Source organism: Emydura macquarii, unplaced genomic scaffold (genome assembly GCF_026122565.2).
Source record: "Emydura macquarii macquarii isolate MOO-44397 ecotype Brisbane River unplaced genomic scaffold, CSIRO-AGI_Emac_v2 contig_1644, whole genome shotgun sequence".
In the NCBI taxonomy this organism is placed as follows: domain Eukaryota; kingdom Metazoa; phylum Chordata; order Testudines; family Chelidae; genus Emydura; species Emydura macquarii.
This window is the reverse complement of record NW_027131781.1, coordinates 1,581,823-1,606,477: the sequence shown is the minus strand read 5'-3', so window position 1 is coordinate 1,606,477 and position 24,655 is coordinate 1,581,823. Positions and strand designations below refer to the sequence as shown.

At 46.0% G+C, this 24,655-nt stretch overlaps 1 protein-coding gene across 7 annotated transcripts in view; it reads left to right on the top strand.

Moving 5' to 3' along the window:
• The window catches only part of FRMD5 (FERM domain containing 5), a 305,266-nt gene that overhangs the window by 204,466 nt on the left and 76,145 nt on the right, over positions 1-24,655 (top strand). For all 7 annotated transcript variants that reach the window (XM_067555447.1, XM_067555446.1, XM_067555443.1 and 4 more), the window contains exons 2-4: positions 15,533-15,637; positions 19,972-20,014; positions 21,160-21,238. In XM_067555447.1, coding sequence (XP_067411548.1) covers positions 15,533-15,637; positions 19,972-20,014; positions 21,160-21,238 — 227 coding nt within the window. The remainder of the gene's footprint in view (positions 1-15,532; positions 15,638-19,971; positions 20,015-21,159; positions 21,239-24,655) is intronic.

Below are 24,655 nucleotides of genomic sequence, written 5' to 3'. Positions count from 1 at the left end.
GTGGCAGAATGTTACAGACGACATAGCGCGGCCATCCACTGGTGCTGCCTAGAAGGCAGCTGGAGACCTGCCCTTGTGGAGGGGAGATCTGCATATCCAGTTCTGACCAGCAGTCCAAAGGTTAAAGCACACCCAGGAGATGAAAAGAGAGCCTGAGTTTAAATGTTGCTGTGCAGGGTTGGTCTGATCCTGCTTTGTCGTTTTAATATTTAAGCCTTTATACCCAGCAGAGCAGTCACTGGGGAACGGTTAGTGAGGTATTACAGACCGGGCTGAGCCTCAACCACACAATTTGGACGCCTCTGAACTTTTTTGGGGGGGACTATGAGGGACGGTTTCTGAATTTGAGCCCAGATTAAGCTCTGAATTTTGCTGCTTTGGCCTCTCTCTAGCACATTCGGTATCCAGGGATGCTATTCCTGCTGCGGTTTTCCTCTTTTTGACCCTGTTTTATCTTGCTGTTACCTTGTGCAATGAAGTGTACTGATAGAATTTAATCCTATGTCCAGTGGGGTAATTTCCTAGCCAGAGACCTATGAGCTGTCAGGGCTCCAGAGGTTCTGCCGCTGACACAGAATCTCAGCCAGCTGTTGAGTAATTTTTATGGCTTGGATAGTATAGTACTGTATGTTTATCCTTGAGGCAGAAATTTTGTCCGTGTAGGCTGCAGAGGTTGCTGCAGCAGCTAATCAAGAAGCTGATCTTTGCTGCTTAAAATGCTCCAGTAAATGTCTGACAATTGTGATGCTTACATCCTTATCTAATTTTGGAAAGGGTAACAAGGAAATTCTAGGATTTCTCCCAACCAATTCCAACCTCAGCGTCTGTACGATATGCTGGAGTAGGCTATACGAGTGACTGCTAAACTGTAATTCTTTCCCAGCTGTGCTAATGACCAACTGATTGAGCACCCCCTGGAGCACAGTAGTCCAGCAGAGGTCTGCCTGTAGGACCTTTGTCAGTCCAAAGCATGCAATCAGCAATTTATAATAATTGTCAAACTGATTGACCGATGGTGGCTCCGTCTTGTTTAAGGACTTGCACAGGAAGTTGGGGGAGGGACTTTTTTGTTCGGTTTGTGCTGAAGCAAGGATTGATTAGGGAAGAGTATCTGTTGAAGGATCCATGGCCGAATCTGACGAATGTGGGTACAGAGTCACTCCTGATACACACCAGTGGGAGCCAGAGCAGAACTGGCTACGACACCACAGAGTTCTGTTGCCTGCCATCGAAGGCCTGGGCAAGGGTTTGACTCAATTTCTGTTGTCTGAACCGCTTGTCGCATCTCTAGACACAATTGTTGCAATTGCAGCATGAAGCGTTATGGTTAATGCTAATCGCTGTCAGTCTGTCAGTTCAACTGCATGTTTTTCCAGTGTAATCAAACGGCAGTGACATTCGGAACGCAACAAACAATTTAGTTGCACTTGAAAGGTGACAGCAGGTGAAGTGTGAGATGAAAGTAGCAAACTGTGAGGACAGACACATCCTGAGAAGCATCGCTTTACACTCGCATAATGTGTGGCATTGTTACGATGCCATTGCACCGAAAGCAGTGGGATTCCCACACCCATTACTTAAGGAAAGGCTGAGCAGTGGACAGTAAAAGTTGCATGACAGGAAGACAGAGTGGTCACCATCTCTGTCCCAGCCTTCCACTAGGGGAGGAGGCATCGGCTGTGGGGAAGGAATGATTAAATTAGAGGCTTCCAAGGTGCCTGGATTATTGGAATCATAGGTCTGGAAGGGAACCTTGAGCAGTCTTCTGTTCCAGTCCCCTGCACTCAAGGTAGGACTAAGTATTATCTAGACCATCCCTGAGAGGTGTCTGTCTAACTGCTGTTAAACATCTCCAATGACAGAGATTCCACAACCTCCCCATGCAATTTATTCCAGTGCGTAACCATCCTGGCAGTTAGGAAGTTTTTCCTAATGTCCAACCTGAACCACCCTTGCTGCAATTTAAGCTCATTGCTTCTTGTGCTGTCCTTAAGGGTTAACAAGAACAATTTTTATCCCTCCTCCTTGTAACAACCTTTATGTACTTGAAAACTGTTATCATGTCCCCTCTCAGTCTGCTCTGCTCTTCTCCAGACTCAACAAACCCAGTTATTTCAATCTTCCCTCATAGGTCATGTTTTCTAGACCTTTAAACATTTTTGTTGCTCTTCTCTTGACTTCCTCCAATCTGTCCACATCTTTCCTGAAATGTGGTGCCCAGAACTGGACACAGTTCTCCAGCTGAGGCCTAATCAGCGCGGAGTAGAGCAGAAGAATTACTTCTCACGTCTTACTTACAACACTCCTGCTAATAAATCCCAGAATGATGTTTGGTTTTTTTGCAACAGTGTTAGTTACATTGTTGACTCATATCCACTATGACCCCCAGATCCCTTTCCGCAGTACTCTTCCTAGGCAGTCATTTCCCATTCTGTATGTGAGCCACTGATTGTTCCTTCCTACAGGAAGCACTTTGCATTTGTCCTGGTTGAATTTCATCCTATTTACTTCAGACCTTTTCTCCAGTTTGTCCAGATCATTTTGAATTTTAGTCCTATCCTCCAAAGCACCTTACAACCCCTCCTAGCTTGAGATTGTCTGCAAACTTTATAAACTTTAAAACCATGGGAACAATTCACTAAGGGGCATGGTGAATTCTACATCACTGACCATTTTTAAATCAGGATCGGCTGTTCTTCTAAAAGCTGTGCTCTAGGAATTGTTGGGTAAGGTCTGTGGCTTGCATTACCCAGCAGGTCAGACTAGATGGTCATAGTGGTCCCTTCTGGCCTTTGAATCAATGAATCTACATTACTCTGTACAAAATGATAACAGCCTCTTCCCATGCGCTGCCTTCTCGTGACAGAACCTGAACCTGGTTAAGATTTACTATTCTCTGAAGCAGGATTTGGTATTTTATTTTAAGACTTAACCCTTACCTTCTCCTGTTGGATAGCCAGTCTCAATCTGCGCAATAGCGGGGGGAGAGAGAGCTGTGTACCTTGGATTTAGAGTAAGTTGGCTCTAATGTATAACTATGTCTCTGTATAACTATGTGTTTGAGCTCTGCGTGGTGTGGAGGGAAGAAAGCAGCCTTTGAGCGTGTGGTAAGGACTGTCTCTCTGTTCTTCTTTGTACAGCACCGAGCACAGTGGGGTCCTGGTCCATGACTGGGGCTCCGAGGTGCTATGATGATATAGATTAATAATAATAATAAGTAAAAGCTGTGCTCTACAGCGTAATAAAGTGGTGGTTATGTAAAATGGTGATGAAAGACGGCCAAGCAGCCAGTGAAGGAGGGTTGTAGGGGACGGTTGAAAGGCTGCGTTGTATACGAAATTGGGCCATTTCCTCTTTCCATGAATGCCTGGAGATCTTGTGTTCAGCAAACAAGTTCTTTTATTCTGACTTCACGTGCCCAGAAACTGCAGCTCTGCTCAGCCGCCACAGAGCCTTGCATTTGTGATGGGCGACCTCGTGAACTCTCCAGCACCTTCCTGACAGTGATGACAGCCGCTATTCCACACGAGCAGGGCTGGCGCTGCCAGTTCTGCGCCTTCACTCGCCCCTTGCCAGACCTGTTTCCCTTGTGATGCGTGTGTTATGGTGAGTTCACGACGGAACCACTGTGCACTGAAGCAGTGCTCAGACCAGGGCCGCCACCCATCAGCTTGCCAGAGCCACTGGAGAAGGTGGCTAACAGAACGCTAGCTCACCAAAGACTCCGCCCACAAAGCTCCTGATTGGGGGAGACGGGCAGCCCCACCGATTACCCGGCAGGATCGGACACACAACTTAAGGAAGCACAGGAAGTTGTCTGAGTATGTAGGTGAATCTGTGGCTGGCTGCCACTTCGGACCCTGTCTCCTCGCCTGACTCCTAAGCACTGACTTCCTAAGCACTGGCTTCCTGCCTGTTCCTATCACCTTATTGCAGATCTCCTCCATGCCCAGTTCCTGCCTTGCTCCAGGTCCCTACTTCTCCGCCCTCTGCCTGGTCTCTGACTCCGGCTTGACCCTTGGTTTGACTCCTGACTCCGTCTCCAGGTCTGACCCCACCCCACGCCCTGGCTCCACGCTCTGGCTCCCAACTCAGACCGCTAGGCCTGACTGCCCATGCGGTGCTCCTCAGACAGATTACTGCAGTCACCAGCGCGGTAGGGAGGTGTGTTGTGAGGATTAATGAATGTCTGTTAGGTGCTTTGGAGTTGAAAAGAGCTGTAGAAACTAGTGTATTGTTGTTACTAATAGTTTTCATAAATCTCTCTGTGAGCGTGCGTGCGTGCATGTAGGTGGGAGATTCCTCTCCAACCCTTATACCTCACTCAGCTCCCTCACTATGTTTATGGGGGACTGAATTATGTGGTAAATCCTGGGAAGAGCTGTGCCGTCTGGAAAGAGGTGTGTACTGTGTTAATTAATCAGTCTGTTAACCAGGGCTGGATTTAGAGGCAGGCAACCACTTGGGGTCTGGACTTGGAGGAGTTGGGCTCTGGGTGCTGTTTTTGTCGTTAGCAACAAAAGGGTAAATAGATAGTTTGAAAAAAAATGTTTCAGGTATTCTGAATTTTGAGGCCTGGGTTCAGGACCATAAGCAGGGGCAGTGTCATGTGATCAGATGAGACCAATAGCAGCCAGAGATGTAGCGGTGGCTCTGCTCTGCTTTGCTGCTGAGTGTCAGTGCTGTCAATGGAAGTTTATCTAATGGTTTCCGGGGACAGGGGCACAGTGTTTCCAGCCAGAAAATGCCAGAGTAGGAGACAACAGGGAGGGTTTATAAATATTTAACTCCTCCATTGAACGGCTGCAGTATTTGCAAATAGAGCAAAGTGCTGCATAGCATCTGTGCCCAGGTTTTTATGTTCTTTGTCACTGATATGAATGGGAGGGATGAATACCAAGTAGTCTGTGGTAGAGGTTAGCTGCAGAGGCCCTGCATGGGGCTCACCGATGCTTTCAGGAAAAAAAAAATAAAGAAGCAGCAATCGTCAGACTAGCCATTCGTTCGTGCAGTCCAGCCGTGGGCTCCTTTGTGCACACTGGCAGCTGTCGCATGCTTTTTGGTTTCTATGGCATTGTTTTGTTGCTGCTGCTATCAGAGGAGGGAATTTTTACATTGAGCGGCCTCTCGGATACGTTAGTGACTGGGGCTGTTTCTTGTGCTAGTCAGATTGTCACAGATGAAGCTCATGTGAGAGAAAACAAATGTATACGAAGTGAGATTCACAGCTCCTCGTCCCCGGGGAGAGCAGCTGAGGTGGTGTCTGTCACTCTGGGCCAGCTAAATCCCTGGTGGAACTCTCCAGGTGGCAGTGGAGTTACAACAGGAACCAATCTGGCCCTTTATTTATGGCAAACCAATGAAGGGAAAAGGTGGAGTGTTTGGCTCCTTTCTTCGTTTTAACGTGGCCTTGTTGGGCCACCCCTCATTTCTAAACGCTGGCGTGAACAGAACGTCGTGCGCCCATCTGGGTCCCAGAGAAATCCACAGGAAGTTTTCCAATCGGGTTGGGTTGCTAGATGAAACAGCAGTGAGCGCTACAGAACCGCTGAGGTCAATGGAACAGAGTCAGAGAAGATTAGGATTGGAGGGGACCCCAGGAGGTCATCTAGTCCAACCCCCCTGCTCAGAGCAGGACTAAGCCCAACTGACATGAATTTCCACTGACAGACATGCCCTGCACACCCTCTCTGTGGTCCTCCTGTGTGGGGAAAGCCCTGTGGAGGGTCAGCATATGCTTTCCGGAACAGTGGTGTTTCCCCTTTGCCCTTGGGGAAGTGCTCTGGCTGGGGAGGCTACAGTGCTTGGTGGCTCTCTGGCCTGGGAGGAAGGGCTGGGCAGGAGGGCGCTTCCACTCACAGGCAGGACCTTTTAAAATGTCTCCTTGTGGATTTGTTCACAAAAGTTGCCCCGGTTCCATTTTGTGTTACCATAATTAGAATAAAGTTGAAAACCATTTTCCTGGTCCTTAAATGTTTTGTAAATCACATACAATGTGGCCCTGGATCACACAGACGCTAGTTATCGCTTTCGCTAGCATATAATTAACAGTACACATTGCCACTAAGCGCAGACTGTGGGAGCCCCCAGGTTTGATTAGTTTCACTGGGAGAAGGTGGCTGTTGATAAATTATTTTGAAACGTTCTTGGCTGTTCAGCTTTTCCTAACTGTCTTTTTTAGCTCAAATACACACACTTTATATTAAAACGTAACCCGGTACATCATACTCATCAGTAAAAATAGGCAGAGTTTCTAAACCCTGTGCAAATGCAGTAGTGAACTCCTCTGTCTTTTTCAGCTCTCTGGTCTCAATGTGTTGAAGCAGTCTTTTCACATTGTATATACTGAAATGCATCAACTGTTACATTCAGCGCCCTTCACGACGGCGTCACAGACACATTACAAAAAGATCAATAATGCTGGCAACAGGAGAGTCTTTAGACTTGATTTAAACTTGGCTAATAACTCCGTGAGACCAGTTTGTGCTGCGAGTGAGTTCCAGCGGGTAAGGGTCGAAAGAAAGAGCAGTTATCAGCTGATGCAGTGCTAACTCAGGGCAGGCAAGAATTCTTCAGGTCTACCGCTGAGACCACGCCTTAGGGAACGCTGGCTAGGAAGTTGTTGGGGGAAGGAATGAGATTGCTAAAAGTTGCCTTGTAGGCAAGTAGAATCATCTGTGGCATCATCAAAAGAGAAACGCCAGTGAAGTTCTTGCAGCGTACGAGGAGTGTGCTTGCAGATCCTGCCTCTGGAAGTTTTTGTAAGGCAGGTATCCGAGCAGGGAAATGAGTAAAGAATGGAAGACCATGTGACAAGGGTAGAAAGCATAAACGAGACAGCGTGGTCACAAGGCAGGAAAATTCTAGGCACAGCAGAGTGACCGTTTCCCAACAGGAGCGAGGTGAGTCTCTGAAGGAAGCTCCAAGTCAGTGATCACACCTAGGTTATAAACTGTTCGAAGCAGCAGAACAGAATGAGCTGATTTCCATGCCCAGATCATGCCGTTTGCTGTCCAGGTCACTCTGCCATTCTCCCCTCTGTCGCTCTGCTGGGCAGGGGCTGTAGTTCCATGTGCTCATTCTCTGCTGGAGCTGATGTTTCACACCCCATGTGTCTCATGCAGAGTCCTCCTCCTTGTCCCCCTGCACAGACATTTCTCTCTGCTGACTTCCTTCTGTATGGAGAAATCACACTTCTCAGCCTCCCCGGCAAAGCCTATGCCAGGGTATTGGAGAAGAGGCTACACCTGTTAGTTGAACCTTGGATTCAGGAGGAACAATACAGTTTCTGTTCCGCTCTCTCACAGATACTCAAGGATCATGGGAATTTGCTAACCCGGTCTACCTTTATTTTGTAGACCTGGAGAAGGCTTATGAGATGTCCTGTGAGAAGTTCTGCGGGAGTATGAGGTGCTGGTTCCACTGCTGCCTGCTATCCGGTCCCTCTATTCCCAGAGTGAGAGTTGTGTCTGCATTCTTGGCATTAAGTCGAGTTGTTCATGGTGGGCGTTGGATTCTGCCAAGAGTGTGTCCTGTCCCTGGTCCTGATCGTGATCTCCATGGACAGGATGTCAAGGCGCAGCCATATTGGGGAGTGTATCCGGTAGGGGACTCAGCGGTGGCATCTATGCGTTTGTAGATGATGATGTCCTTCTAGCTTCTTCAGACTGTGATCGCCGACGTGCTCGAACGCTTTGCTGCCGAGTGTGAAGCAGCTGGGATGAGAATCAGCACCTCCAAATCAGAGGTCATGGTTCTTTCCCAGAAGAAAGTGGAGTGTTCTCCCCAGGTGAAGGGGAGCAGGTACCCTTAGGGGAAGAGTTAAAATCTAGGGGTCTTGTCCATGAGCGATGGTAAGCGGGAGATTGACCGGCAGATTAGTGCGGTGGTGGCGGCAGTGATGTGTGTGCTGTATCGATCCGTGGTGGTGAAGTTTTTGGATGAAGCTCTTGATTTACAGGTCAGTCTATGCCCCATCCTCACCTGTGGCCATGAACTTTGGGTAATGACCGACAGGATGAGGTGGCAGGTGTAAGTGGCAGAAATGAGGTTTCTCCGCAGTGTGGCTGGGCTGACTCTCCGAGATAGATGAGGGGCTCAGCTATTCGGGAGAGCCTCGGAGTAGAGCCGCCACTCCTCCAGATCGAGAGGAGTCAGCTGAGATGGTTTGGGCACCTGATAAGGATGCCTCCGGTAGGCTTCCTTCGGAACTATATCGGGCACATCCCAGTGAGAGGAGGCCCCAAGGCTGATCCAGGACACGCTGCAAGAATTATATCTCCCGTTTGGCCTGGGAATCCCTGCAAATCCCCCAGGAAAAGCTGGAACTGGTTGTGGAAGAAAGGAAGGTCTGGTCCTCCCTACTCTCTACGCTGCCGCCGCAACCCTCACCAGGAAAAGTGGCATAAAGGAAAAGGTGACGAGTTCCCTCTGCGACTGCACAAGACACTCAAGTAACCTGCTTCCGCAGGATGGGAGCCAATTAAACGCAGCAGACTTGAAACAAGAATAGACCCTGTCGCGCGTTTATACTGGGAAACGCGGGCCTGCTGTTGTAAGGAATTGGGGCCAGCCATTCCAGCACTCCAGCCTGACTCTGGGAGCGCTGCTTGCTAGCACCAGAGCTTCCTTTGCAGTTTGGAAAGGTCAGTCACCGCAGCCAGCGCAGGCTGATGTGGAGTGAGCAAACCATTTCAATATTTGCACAATTCCAGCCGGAACGTCTTGACTCTTTAAATGAAGCACGCTTGATTTAAAATGCAGTGACATTTGCCATAATGTATCAAACTCCAGAGATGCACTCGAGACAAACCTGTAGGGGTTCCCTGATTGCCTGACCTATTTCTGGTGAGTGATTATTTGATCAGATAACAAGGTATTCATTAAATGTATTTGTAGGAAAATAGGATCCCGTGTTATCATAAAGGAGGCCTGTCAGCTGTCAGAAGCAACATTTGATCTGCACAAGATGAAAAGCATTAAAGCGCAGCTCACGCTGACTTGAGAATGGAAGCGCAGCCCAGTTACCCAGTGTGTCTGGCAAGGCAGACAGGTGCTGGAGGCCTTTCAGAACTCGCATACCACGAACAAGACTGTGCCAGGCGGGCAGACCAGATCCAACAGCTGTGGTGCACCGGCTCCACATTCTCACCGATACAAGGGAGAGCAGAATCTGACCCAACGGCTTTTCCTGTTTCCCTTGGTAAGTAAGAGCTGCAACGAGAGACGCCCACAGAAAGCTCTAGACCTGGAGCCCTTTCCAAGAGCATTGCCGGGGCTGGGTAGCGTGGCCAAAGCGTGCCCACCTGGAACCATTGTGAGAGGGCCTGATTGTCAGAGTGTGATGAACACCCACCCTCTGGAAATCAGGCCAAGCGGTGTTCCAGGTCAGCCATAAAAATGTTGGCATACTGTGGGGCCATGCGAGTGCCCATAGCTGTGCCACTGACTTGAGGGGATAGATTGCCTCCAAATCTGAAGTAGTTGTGGGTCAGGACAAAGTCACAAAGTTCAGCTACCAGGTGTTCCATATCATCATCAGGGAAAATGTTCCTGGTGGCTTGTAGTTCATCTTTGTGTGGCATGTTGGTGTAGAGCTTCTACATCCGTAGTGGCTAGGATGGTGTTTTCTGGGAGATCACCGATGGATTGTAATTTTCTCAGGAAGTCAGTGGTATCATGAAGATAGCTAGGAGTGCTGGTGGCATAGGGCCTGAGGAGAGAGTCCACATAGTCTGACAGTCCTGCTGTGAGAGTGCCAATGCCTGAGATGATGGGGCGTCCAGGATTCCCAGGTTTGTGGATCTTGGGTAGCAGATAGAATAACCCTGGTCGGGGCTCAGGGGGTGTGTCTGTGTTTCTTTAGGGAGTTTCTGAAGTAGATGTTGTAGTTTCTTTTTAAATCATTAATGAATCACACTGTTGATTAAATGGTTATGGTTTTGTACATGGATCAATCCTCACTTAAGTGATGCTGGAGAGCAAAGAAAGTCCAAGTGCAACAAATATTTTTGTAGGTCCTACACTAATAATGGCTTTCCCCCAAAAAACTTGCAGCAGTGGATAGGAGAATATTTTGAAAAAATAGTAATTATACTTCCAATCTAGAGGATATATATACACTATCATCTGATGACTGTCACATGTGCCTAACCTCACACAGTGGGTAGCCCCCTGACTTCAGTGGGACCACTCTCACTGTCTAGAATTAAGCACATGCCGAAGGCTTCGCAGGACTGGGTCTTCAGTCTTTAATCATCTCAAAATAGACCAAGTTTTAGGTCTACGATACTTCCAGATTCCTCTGTAACTTTCAGTCTAGCTGCATTGATAAATTGTACTGGCCTGTAGGACCTTACACAACTGCATAATGATAGTTGTTCAAAAACCTATTTTTCATAGCCACCCAATTCAGCTTCTTGCAGAAGTCACTGCAATGTGTTTGATGTATATGCTGCAGAAAACGCAGAGCAAAAGGGCCTTTACTTGTATACAGCTGACTAAAGAAGCTGACCAAAAACAATGCCAGTTTCTCTTGGCAGACTAACTGAAGTGTCTCAGGGAGGGACTGAATTGTAAGAACCAGGAAAAAAAAATAGTACGGCTTAGACCCAGAGCCTTTCCTCTTGGCACGTTCCATTTAGCCATGCCAGGAAGCAGAGCTAATAAATGCCATTACACAGATGAGGTTTAAACATCGCTACTTTTCCATCGAGGCCTTGTCCTATTCGTAATGATAATTAGACTGGACATGCAGCCTGTTCTTCCAAAGGAGTTCCGCTGTAATTCAGCCGTGCTTAAATGAATTAGAATGTTTAGATGTCTCTTTTAGGAGTGGGAGTTTCTCCAGCATGGACTCTTGAAAGCACTTGTTGGTTAGAGAAAAATATAGGTTTCTGCTCACTCTTCAACAGCACACAGCAATTCAAAGCAGTATGGGACTGGAAGGGAAGAAAGTATTATTCTAAATACCTCAACAGAAGAAGAGCAGACAAAGAAAACAGGTTAAAAATAAACAAGTTAGTCCTTGAATCATAAAATAGAAGAAGACTAAAGAAATATAATCTACTTAGTTTCTCCAAGAGAAGGCTAAGAGATTACATACTTGATCACAGTCTGCAGGTACATAGAAGGGAAAGATTTCTGACGGTAGATGTCTTGTTAGTGGAAAAAGGCATAATGGGGTCCTATGGTTGAAAGCTGAAGCCAGACAAATTCAGACTAGAAAAAAGGGGCAAATTTTTAACAGGAAGGGAAGTTAACCATTGGAACCAACTTGCTTAGGGAAGGGGAAGATTCTCTATCATTTGGGGACTTTAATTCAAGACTGGGTGTCTTTCTAAAAGATCTACTGTGGCTCAAACAGAAGTTCTTTGTTCGATGCAGAAATCACTGGGTGAGGTTCTCTGGCCTGTGTTATGCAGGAGTTTAGACCAAATGATCATATCTTCTGGCCTTAAAATCCTATGAACCTCTTAAAACCTCAGTACAGTTTTCTGCAACTTTACTGGTTGAAAAAAGAATTGTAATCTTACAACGTGTGCTGTGGAGCCATGATACAAAACAAGATATTTTCCATCGCACAACAGAAGTTAGGCGGTGGAGGGATAGTGTTTTGATCAGAGCATTGCAAGCTGGAAATTTGAGTTCTAATCCCAGTGCTAACACCAGCTCCAAGTCCTCTGGCAAACACTTCCATGTGTGAAAAGAGGATCGCATCCCAGGCTGCTGCGAGAGTTAATGTTTGAAAAGGCTACATAAATACTAAATATTATTGAAGCAAGTGAAAGGAAAATTACTAAAAAGCAGGAAATGTTATAAAACAGACACATGAATCTCTGACAGAACGTTTTAAAAAAACATTTAAAACGTTTCCTTAGAAGAATCCAGAAATGTAATTACAGCATTTCAGAGCAAAGCCATTGTTCTTTATTAGGGTGGACTGGCTGCAGCTTGCACTTGGCACCGGTGACAGCCATTCCATGGAAATAATGAAACACAATTACTTAGAAGCAGTTTTCTTACTAATAAATGACGTGCCTGCCAGTGAAGTGTGAGAACTACAGGCTGCAGTGTTCTTCTGCAAGGAGTCTATTTTGGAATGAGGATATGATTGGCTGGATGCAAACACTGGCACTCACTTGGTGAACATTGAAAAGTGTTTTTACTGAAATAGGAAATGATCGTATAAATGATGATTGAAATAAAATTAAATTTGGCCATTTGAGTGATCTAGTGCCAGCAAGAAGCCAGCTCAGCAGAAAGCTGGGGGAAAAGGAGAAGCCAGGGAACTATAGACCAGTCAGCCTGACTGCAATATCTGGGAAGATACAAGAGCAATGTATAAAACATTCAGTTTGCGAATACCTGGAGGATGAAGGGGTAATCACTATCAGTCAGCGTGGATTTAACAAGAACAAATCATGCCAAACCAGCTTAATTTCCTTCTTTGACAGAGTAACTGATTTGGTGGATAGGGGGAATGCAGTGTACATAATCTGTCTGGACTTCAGCGAGGCTTTTGACACAGTCCCACATGAGATTTTGATAAGTAAGCTGGAGAAATGTGGGCTTGACGAACTACCATTAAGTGGATACATAATTGGTTAAACAACGCAAACAAGGAGTAACTATTAATGGGATGATGTCGGATTGGAGGGAGGTCTCCAGTTGGGTTCCACAGGGAATCTGTTCTGGGTCTGGTGTTGTTTAACAACTTTATTAATGCCCTGGATGTAGGAATAGAGAGCAGACTGATCAAGTTTGCAGATGACACAAAGTTAGGGGGGATTGTCAACACTGTGGAGGACAGAGCTAAAATTCAGAGGGATCTTGATAAATTGGAGAACTGGGCTATAGAGAACAAAATGAAATTCAACAAAGATGTAAAGTACTACGCTTAGGGAAGTAAAACCAAATGCACAAATACAGACTGGGGGGAAACTGGCTCGGCAGCAGTACCGCTAAGAAGGATCTGGGAGTTGTGGTGGATCACAACCTCAGCATGGGTCAACATGGGTCAGCAATACGATGCTGTTGCAAAAATAGCAAATGCAGTTTTAGGTTGTATTAACAGAGGCATAGCTTTTCCATACCTCTGATAATTTTTGTTGCCCTTTCCTGTACCTTTTGAAATTCCAATATAACTTTTTTGAGAAGAGGTGACCAACTCTGCACGCAATATTCAAGATGTGGGCTTACCATGGATTTATGAAGAGGCAATACAATATTTTCCATCTTATTATCTATCCCTTTCCTAATGATTCCCAATATTCTGTTAGCTTTTTTTGACTGCCGCTGCACATCGAGTGGATATTTTCAGAGAACTAGCCACAACGACTCTAAGATCTCTTTCTTGAGTGGTAGCAGCTAATTTAGACCCCATCATTTTATACGGATAGTGGGGATTCTGTTTTCCAATGTGCATTACTTTGTGTTTATCAACATTGAATAAACTTTGTGTTTATCAACATTGAATTTCATCTGCCATTTTGTTGCCCCATCACCCAGTTTTGTGAGATCCCTTTGTGACTCTCTGCAGTCTGCTTTGGACTTCACTATCTTGAGTAGTTTTGTATCATCTGCAAATTTTGCCACCTCACTGCTTACCCCTTTTCCCAGATCATTTATGAATGTGTTGAACAGTTCTGGTCCCAGTACAGACCACTGGGGGACATCACTATTTACCTCTCTCCATTCTGAAAACTGACCATTTATTCCTACCCTTTGTTTCCTATCTTTTAACCAAGGGAAGATCTTCCCTCTTATCCCATGACCACTTACTTTGCTAAAGAGTCTTTGGTGAGGGTCCTAGTCAAAGGCTTTCTGACAATCTAAGTACTCTATATCCACTGGATCACCCTTGTCCACATGCTTGTTGACCTCCTTCAAGAATTCTAGTAGATTTTTAAGGCATGATTTCCCTTTACAATAACCATGTTGATTCTTCCCCAACAAATTGTATTCATTTATGTGTCTAATAATTCTGTTCTTTACTATAGTTTCAATCAGTTTGCCTGGTACTGAAGTTAGGCTTTCCGGGCTGTAATTCCTGAGATCACATCTGGCGTCTTTTTAAAAAATTGGCATCACATTAGCTCTCCTCCAGTCATCTGGTACAGAAGCTGATTTAAGCGATAGGTTATATACCACAGTTAGTAGTTCTGCAATTTCACATTTGAGTTCTTTCAGAACGCTTGGGTGGATACTATCAGGTCCTGGTGGCTTATTACTGTTTAATTTATTAATTTGTTCCAAAACTTCCTCTAAAGACACCTCAATCTAGGACAGTTCCTCAGAGTTGTAACCCAAAAAGAATGGCTAAGGTTTGGGAATCTCTCTCACATCCTCAGCCATGAAGACCAATGCAAAGAATCCATTTTGTTTTTCTGCAATAGCCTTATCTTCCCTGAGTGCTTCTTTAGTATCTTGATCGTCTAGTGGCCCCACTGGTTGTTTAGCACCGTTCCTGCTTCTGATGTAATTAAAAAAATGTTTTCTCTTACTTTTTGAGTCTTTGCCTAGCTGTTCTTCAAATTCTTTTTTGGCCTCCCTAATTACATTTTTACACTTCACTTGCCAGAGTTTACGCTCATTAGTATTTTCCTCAATAATTTTCCTTAATTTCCACTTTTTAAAAGATGCCTTTTTGCCTCTAACTGCTTTTTTTTACTTTGCTGTTTAGCCACCGTGGCACTTTTTTGATCCTCTTTCTATGTTTTTTAATTTGGGATGTACATTTAAATTGAGCCTCTATTACGGTGTCTTTAAAAAGTTTCCATGCAGCTTGCAGGGATTTTCCTTTTAGCACTGTGCCTTTTAACTTCTGTTCAACCATCTTCCTCATTTTTGTATAGTTCCCCTTTCTGAAATATAATGCTACCATGGTGGGCTGCTTTGGTGCTTCCCCCCCAGCATGGATGTTAAATTTTATTATATTATGATCTCTTCTGATCATTCAGATCACACGTTGCTCTGAAACCTGGGACACAGGCAGGTAAGCAGGTGTGGAGCAGCCTGAACTCCATATCCTTGCTTTTGTCAACCTGAGCTAGACTCCATTTTATTGCAAAATGTTTTGGGTATTTCATGTAAAACAGAAACAATCCTGATAATGTTAGTCCTGAGTGCTTTCCTTTTAGTGTGATGATTTGAAATTTCTTAGGCCAGGACCAATGAGATAAAAACGGGTCAAATTCTGCTCTGTTACACCTTTGTGTCCACATTCACGTGAACAGGATTTCTCTGTGATTGCCCAGGTGCAGGAGAGAGCAGAATTTGACCCACTGAATTGAATTCATCTCTGACAAAACTCCAGTGAAGTTATTAGGATTAATTGGGTGTGATCCTAGGTTTCAGATGTCAGAGTGTATCTGTGCGTCATGCTCCCACTGTCAGTGGGGATGCAAAAACAAAGCCCACTGGCTCTGCTGTTGAGTATTTCAGTATTCTAGAAGAGCTCTTCTTTGGTTTTTTATTAAATGTAGCAGTTGTGTGTCTACCCATTTGTAAATGCAATTTCTTTATCTTTCAGAGAGATGCCAAGGGTCAGTATCTGTTTGACCTTCTCTGCCACCACCTAAACTTACTGGAGAAAGACTACTTTGGGATTCGGTTTGTGGACCCAGACAAGCAACGGGTAAGTTACAGCTAAGTTACAAGTCACACTAATATCCATTTCCAACACATGCTTGAATAGTCCTGAGGCATTTTCTCTACAGTAGACCTGTAAGGCAGTGCTGCTGCAGGCAAACAAGTCACACTCCTTAGATGGGGGAAAATATACCCTGCCTGTCTGGGGTTTGTATTTATTTATTGTCTTAGTGATCCACTATTAAAAAAAAAGTCCGAGAATTGTTGTTCTTCATGTGACTAACACAAACAGGGAAATAAACTGTTCAAAACAGAAATCAACCCAGCCCTTTGTCAGGAGTCTTTCGCTACAGCTTTTCCCACCTCTGCTGTTCTGCAAGGAGACCAGCCTGAGAAATTGTATATAATACCCCAATGGTTAATTAGCAGGATAAAGTGGTCCACCTGTCAATCAAAAGACCAGCTGTTTCCCTCATTCACACTGTGCAGGGTGGGGAGTTACATCAGCTTTTATTTTCCTTACAAAAATAAGGTTTTGCTACTTTCTGTTCTAACAAGCATTTCAGAGATCGGGACGCTCTGAGAGGGGAAGCTGGAGTGTATTCTGGCTCATGCATAGCGACAGAATTGTTCACTTACTTCCAACTGCAGGACCTTTCTCATAGGCTGTGATGTGTGAACCAGAAAGAACTCAGCATGACTCTCAGATCCCAGATGAGCTGACACGTAGGGAAAAAAAATCTTTTCATTTGTAAAATGAACGTATGGATGTAACGGAGAAGCAAACTTGGAACTTCCTGATGCCATTTTTTTCAGAATGACTTTACCCAGTAGAACCACATTTTCACATAGCGACTGCAAGGCAACATTGTACTAGGAAATATAACAGCTGCTACATGGGGCAATAAAGCATGAGAAGAAAAAATATAGCATGTGCAAGGTCGACATCGAATACGTCTAGGTTAGAAACTGGCTGTGCATTGCATTTACGAGATTGTTTCTGAGAGCAGGATCTTGGGTGCCGATCACACAATGCAATCTGCTAGCACCAATACATGTGCATTTGCAATGTCTCATTCAAATCAGTCTGGCTCTGCAGAGGTGCAGGGATGCATAGCAGCTGATGTTGTGGCAGGAGCAGGGACTTGCTGAGGTGTTCCTTTGTGGCTAAGTTATTAAATATCACAGTTTCTCCAGTTAGTAAAATGTATAGGCAATAACTATGTGTGTGAGTTATTTCTGCCATTACTCAAGGTGAGTTTTCCACATTAGATTAATATTCCTTTAAAAACACATAAAGAATGCAGAATGTGTACAAGCAAAGAGAGTGTGTCCTATTAAAGCACCTGAAAATGGATGGGTTGGAAGCTCTGTATACCCGCTGTTTATTACTGTTATGGTAGCACTGAGTTTGCTGCTGAGATCAATACCTTTCCCAAAAGCATCATAACATGAATAATTTCTGTTCCTGTTTAGCCCCCTTGCACCTGTCACTGCATCTGAGAAATCATGAGGCTAAGCAGGGGAAGAGAATGTACAGCACAGCTAGCTGCGGAGTGAGGTGCTGACACGCGCTGTCCTTCTTGAACAGCTGTTACGGTTAACTCCCACTAAGCATGGCGATGGCAGTTTGGGTTTTTCACTTGTCTCCTTCCAGTGGGGGACACAGCAATGCCGAGGAGGCTCTACTTTCTGTCTCTTCCGCAGTTGCTGGTTTTTTGTGGTCACCCACCTGGCTAATTTCCTGGCTAGCAATGATGCAGTGGTATCAGTGGCCTCAATGGCTTTCATGTGTGTTCGTGATCAGCCGACTCTCAATGCCTTTCCTTAACCCTGCAAGTTCTGTTCTGTGCACTGTTCCTTCCATGCTCCTATCGGAAATCTCTCCAGCCTTGCTTCCTGGACTTCACTGTCACAGTAGAGGAATCACCTCTTTGAAGGAACTGTTGAATTCATAATGGACGAAAGTGTGGTGGCTCTTTAACATTGGAGAGCAGCATTTTTCTTGCAGTGATTCTGACTGATCACTAACTGCCACTCTGCTTGTGTTGGCTCTTTGTTTTCATGCTTGTTGGCAAATAGCCTCTTTAAATACATGTACAGATAAGGCCTTGTGTATAAAACACGGCAGCATGTTGTCTGTTTGCACGGCCATTGGAAAGGGAGCACCGTACCGAAAACTGCACGCACCATGAGTCCACACAAAGCTAAGAAGTACCTCTGGGAATCTCTCAGTACATATTAATAGACTGAAGAGGTGACATAGTTTCTTGTATCAGAATAGCTACGTAACATGCTGGGATGGGGAGGCGTGGAGAACATGAGCTGTTTTGTCTTCTCCAAATTGACGTTATAATGGCATTTAGTGAGAAAAAAATCCTGGGCTTGGTCCTATTATCACTGACCCTGTGTAGATCAGAAGGAACTGTGCTGAACTTGTGCGTTGAGTTTGAGAATTCAGGTGGCTGTGTGTGTGGTTGTGGCATCTTTAAGGCCTGGAAGTGACTGCAGCTGAGAGCTGGCCGGAGCCCAACCTGGAAATGAACAGGTTTGACCTCCGAGAGGTACAAGCACCCTTTGGTTGTGTTGATGTCTTTCTTTTTGTTGTTGCTTTTCTGATCCCATTAAAGACATTGCATTTAAATTAAGGAGCATGATTGGCTGATGTGCATTATGGGAATGTGACAAAGCTCTTCCTCTACCTCTCTGGGTCCAGTGCTTCCTTCTAGCGGTAGGTCAGGGAACCGCTTCACCCCTTGGTGTTCTTCCACCCTCTAGTTGTGAAGGTGGGTAATGCAGCCGCTCTAAGATGGCCGCTCCCTGCTGGCTCCCGGTCCTGTCTCTGGTTCTCACAGGCCCTTGCCTTTTCGCTAGGGCGCTTGGAGTGGCCGCCGTGGTGGCAGAGGGGGACTTTGGCTCCATCTTTGAGGAGATCGAGTCCCTGTGTCTGACCCTGGTCACACAGGGGGAGGACGACCCCCTGCTAGCGGGCCTCGATCTGGGCGGCAACCTCCTTGAGCGGCCCCCTCCTCTTCCCCAGGCCACTGTCCCCGGTGTCTCATTAAATATGTCCTTTATTAGTCGCTACTTACACTCTTCAAGTCTTAAAACACAAGTACACTTTCACAATTACACAATAAATCTGCAGCTTGCAGCTGGGCTCTTACTTCACTTCGTTCTTATATCTCACTGGCTGACCGGCGACGCCTTGCCCCTTCTATACCCGCGAGGGCCTGGCCGACAGCATTCTAGAAGGTTCGAAGAAAATGTAGGTCTCCGAAAGTCTGGAAGGTTCCATGAGATACTACAAAGGTCCAGAACATTCTAGGAAGTTATTGAAAAATGAATCCACATATGGAAATTGCAGGGAATACCTGAAACATTTTACTTCAAATGTTCTACCCCACTTGGATGAGCCATGCCATGTGGCTGGATCCTGGCCTGTTCAGACACACCCATCATTACTGTCTGATGCACGTTGCTTGGCCCAGTGATTTCCAGCTGTCTTAGCACATAGCAGTGGGTAGCTCTTCCAGGTGTGCTGTCCCTGTGTTAAACCCCACTGTGGTGGGATGGAATTTTGTCTTTTCAAATTGTCTGTTAGCTCTGCCCACGGTGTTGGAGGGTGCCTCTTCTGCCTCCTTTTCTACTACAAGCTGTCGCCCTGCCTAGAGCATCGGGAAGCTGTACTGCCTAGTCAGGACGGGACATGGCAGCATTTGTGACGTATCAGTCTCATCTTCGACTTCCTGCCTTCTTAGAGTTTGCCACCACCATATGAGCTTGCACAACATTTTAAGCACATGGCCAGACTAGAGGAAGGAGTTATCCAGCGCCCAATGACATCAGTGTACGACTCTCCCTAGCTTCCACAGGAGCAGGAGTGGGCGCTCATTATCTTCGGGATTAGGCATTTTTCTCAACCTTGTGTGTGACGCAGCTGGTTGAGCAAATGCTCATAAAATATTCCATGTACTTTAACAATGTCAAGATCCCGGTGACTGGGGATCAGGATTTGCATCTGGCATGTTAGGGTCTGATATTCTTCTGCTTTGCACTTTGTTTGGCCATTGCCACCCAGGCCAGATGAATGCTGAATGTGCATGCTGTGTATCTGCTTCGCACGGGTGCAGCTCGCTGGAGAAGATGGGAGGTAGTGGAATATCAGGCCCTCTCATTTCAAACTCCAGACTTGCTGCCTGGTAACCACTTGTCCTGTATGATGTATTGGTTAGTCAAAGAAACATACCTCTGTTTCAACCTATTTTTTTCTGTTTCTTTTATTTTTACCCTGAAGAGGAGGCCTGACAATATGAACGTGAGCGTATTTGTCACTGCTCATTTTTTTTTCTTTTTAAATCTCTTTCTTTTTCATTTCAGCATTGGTTGGAGTTTACAAAGTCCGTTGTGAAGCAATTGAGATGTAAGTATTGCATTTACTATGTATCTATGTATGACGATGTCCTATGGAGACTATGCATGCACCCCTTAATTTTATAAGCATTTCCCTCTGGTTCAGCCACTGACTCCTGTGAGTATCTCTGAAGGCTCTCCGTTATGTTGAAAATGACGTAATTCTCTGTGGGTCAAATTTTCGTTAGCCACTTTGCTTGTGCCAATGTGAGTATGTCCATTTTGCATATGCAAAACCTGTGTTTGCTTGCATAAAACAGGTAACTACATGGACAAATGATCCAAGTGAGCAAATAAGAATTTGCATTGCAAGCCCACCTGTTTTGCAAGCAAAAGTGAGCTTCTACTGCCCGCACAACAGATACGTTCCCAGACACTGTGGGCACAGTCAAGCAGGCCCATGAAAATCCCCTTTGGAAATGGCCAGCTATTGCTTGAGTTGCATTTTAGAGATTGCTCCCCCAAACTGTCTCCCAACTCCTCAGGCCAGAGCAAGGGCAGCCCCGGGCATTGTGTGGCAGAAGCCCCATCCCTCCATGTCCTTCTCCATTGTCTTTGGCATTCTGCTTGTAGGGCGAAAGCCGAGTGAGCCGTCTCTGTTGGCGCATAAGGACTGCTGTCATGAGCAGCCTTGCATGGCCAAGGTGGGTGGGGGATCATCTTTCTCACCACTCCTCCCCTCTGTGGTTGTGAAAGGCCAGCTCACAATCTAACCTGTTTTGTGCAGTGGGGGGAGGGGGAAGAGGACAAATAGGCTGTTCAGATTTCATCCAGTGTCCTCAGTGTGCTCGTAGGTGTCTAGAAACACTGCAGGACTCCAGATTGTTCTTTACCCTGCAATCCTTGTGCAGAACAGGATGGGCAAAGGAGGGGCTTTAAGCGTTCCTGCTGAATGTCTTTGCCTTTATGACAAAGGGGGGTGCTTGAGGCCCATTCTTTGTCTTCGTCCATGGGGAGTTGCAATCACAATTGCCCTTCTTGTTGATGAGCGTTGTGTGTGTGTGTTTGGGGGGATATGTAACTGAGAAGCGAGATCTGGTTCTGAAAAATACTTGAATAGTTCCTTTGCTTGGGTTAATAGCTGAGGAAGACAGGGGTGTAGTTGCTGTCAATGGATACAGTTCAGGTGACTAACATTGTCATTTTACACTGCAGCCCAGCCTCCATTCACCATGTGTTTTCGTGTGAAGTTTTATCCCACTGACCCTGCCGCGCTAAAAGAGGAAATAACCAGGTAAGACCGCACTCTCCTCCTCACCATTGAGCGAGGTCTGCTCTGTGTGCTCCCAGGAGGTGGCGTTAAAGGTCAAACACGCTTACAGCTCTGCATCCTGAAAAGTTTTGTTTCTTGTGTGGGTTACAGCATCATCTGTGTAATGTCAGATTTTTCAGAGTGACTCACCATGTGATTGTGTAAAGAAGCATGAAAATGCTGTTACTGTACACTGTAAGTATGTTATCGGCTTGCAGTGTCATCCCATCACAGCTGTTGATCATTAGCTGTTGATTTAAACCCACTAGCTTGACCTTCCACTACAGTCTGTTAAGAAGATTAAGCTGCCAGAACACAGCTCTTAGCGTTTATTTTACAATTCTAGCTGGCGTCTGAGGGTCTGTCTCCGCTGCATTGTAAATCTGGCTCTGTGGGAGCTGGGCTTGTGGATTCGGTGTTTCCAAGGCTGCACTGAGCATCCACAGTACACTGTAAACGTGGGCTTACAGTTGCTGGGCCTGGGTCTCAAAGCCATGCTGACACATCCATACCGCACTGCACAGACCTTCTGTCTTGACTCTGTGGCTTGAGGTGCATTCGTGCTGCAAACTGAATGGGCTTCACCACAGGAACTATCCCGCTATAACAGGGGCCTAGGACCCGGATCCTGAGCGCTTGCTGACCTGAGTCAGGTTGTCTTCTGTGTGGAAGGAAGTAGGGCTTAGGCTCAAACCAGAGTCAGAACCCAGGCATAGTGTACAGTGTAGACTGGTGACCCCTGGTGACTACTACAGCTCTGGTTGCAGAAAAGGTCCTACTCTGACCGCTGGGTAGTTCAGTTCCTTATAATTTCCACTTTGCCAGCTGAAATTTGCCTGGCTTGGTCTCTGCTGAAAGATGAACTTGTTGTTCTGCAGTTTGGAATAGCAACAGTTAATCTGTGGTGCAGTGTTAGGATGGGCTGAAAAATGGACTTTTCCCATGATCAGAAAGACACGTGCCACTGGTTCTACTAGCCCTAGAGCCCAGGTTGGGGCTGCCCCTGCACATAGCTACATGGCTACAGCTGCATTTGAAAGGTCTAAGCACTTCTACTTCCCCGTGAAGTCACTTGGTGACCAGGCCTCTCAGGATATAGCTCTGTTTAAATGCAGGGAATGTCTTTGGATGAAATGTATAAGGAAGTGCAACACTGTTTCTGCCGAGTTGTCCCTAGGAAGAAATGTGGGCGTTAGTTCTCTTCCCCACATTCATTTTTACGAAAGGAAGGCCGTACCTAAATGTATAAGCACAAATACGTGGCAGTACTTAGGGGAATGCTTGCTGAGAACTTACAGCAGTTATGCCACTAGCTGGCTGGCTGCTCTTGGGCAAATCACATCACCACTCGCTGCCTCAGTTTCCCTCTCTGTAAAACAGAGATAATGATACTGACTGATCTCTTTTGTAAAGCCCTTCGATATCCACTGAGGGCAAGCAGTATGTAAGAGCTGCATCTTCTTCTTCTTCTTGGATACAGACCGGTTTGGGAACATGGAATAGATCTGATGGTGTCAGCAACAGCCAAGCCCTCCTCTTGCAAACTCCCGTGAGGCGTGCAGGTCTGTGAAGTTCATTCATTCGGTGCAGGAGAGCAGTGTGCTGGGGCAGAGTTTGGCTAAGAGTTTCTAAATTCCCTTACAAGGGCCCTAGATTTTTACTGCTGCAACCAACCATCAGCTTTGCGATTGCTTGGATTCGTTAGGGCAGAGGTTCGCAAACTTTTTTTTTGCTGGGACCCCCTTTGAAAATATTTCAGGCTGTGATGACCTCCCTCCAAAAAGTGACAGTCTCCCCCATCCCATGCCACCCTTACTTCTGCACTGCTGCTTGTGGCGGTGCTGCCTTCAGAACTGGGCATCCAGCCAGCAGCCGTTGCTCTCATGACCCCCCTACAATAGTCTTGCAGCCTCCATTTGGGTAGGGACCCCCTGTTTGAGAAACACTGTGTAGGGGGAAGATTAATGGGGGAAATGAGGCTGGGCAGAATATCAGGAAACTCCTTTGGAAAATATGAGTGGGGTTTTTTTTCTGTGGGCCAGGGACCTAAAACGAAACCATCATCTGCGTTTGCAGAGGGCGATTCACGCACCAGTGTTCTACCACTCACACTTCCTTCCGGAGGCTCAGCAGCCAAAGCCCCAGATCTGAACACCCCGGGAGTTTTGTTCCAGCTCCTGATCTGGCCTTGGGGGCTCATCTCTCTGGAAATTGTGAAAAGTGGCTAGGAGGGCTCCAGGTGCAAAGAGGAACTGGTCGTGCTGTTTGGGAAGAGGAGTGTGATGGCCTCCCGCTGCTGCACGTGTGTTGGAATAAAGCTGAGTCGTTTATTGTCATGGCAGGACACTTGAGTCTTTGACAGCACTCTGTTACAGGGCCTCGGTTGCTGTCCTCTCAAATGACTGATGCAGATTGAACCGTTTTACCTGGTAGATGTTGGCGTACTGGAGTTTCAGTTGCTCAGCATTCCTGACGTGCTGCATTTAGATTCTCTTGCGAGGGAAGAGCAGAATCCTATTGCATGCCTCAGCCAATCAGAACCAAGCTCCCTTACACAAAATATGGTATTTGTGTAACTAAGCTGGCTCAAGCCTGATTATTTTAATTTTTTTTCAATGAATAATCTTTAGCTGCCCACGCAGCCTTGCTGGCTGCCAGACGTTCTGTTAGGGATAATTCACAGTCATCTTTAAACAGTCACACTTCACCTGAACTGTATTGACTCTTTGTACAAAATGTGCCTGAGTCTAGGTGGATCGTAAATATTAAAATTCTCGGGAGCCTGGAACACAATTTGGCTTTTGGGTGCAATGTCTCATGTGGAATACTGCTCAGGCAACAGCAGATTTGCTTTTGAAATTCTAGTCTGATGACAGGTCTTTGGGGGAGGGGGGTTGATTGCATAAATGCTGATCCCCAATTTATCATCGCCATTTAAAACTGTTGGGGTGGATTTTGCAGTGTGGAAAAAGATGAAGTTTACTTGACTCTGCAAGGTTGATGTGATTAGGACTGCAGTGAGGCCAGTGTGTGACTTTAGAACCGGGGGGGGGAAGCTAATGCCAGCACGTTGTGTGAGGGAGTGCAGGATTTGTCACAAATACCCTTGTAGGCATACGGGGGGTTGGAGCCCAGCACACATGTTTGATCCCAAATTTTGCTAGCAAATGGAAAAGGAAACAGGCCTGAGCTATTCACACTGCCAGTGTGTTGACACCACCATCAAACGCTTGCACATCTTGGCTTGCTGTTCTCCTGGGATGCATAGCGGAACATTATTATTAGCGTAATAGTAACATGGCTCTGTTCATACACAGCACCTGTGATGCGCCAGACCCAGCGAGCTGAGGTTTCCAGGCTGTGGTAGTGGAGTGAATTGCCATGAACAGCAGCAACATG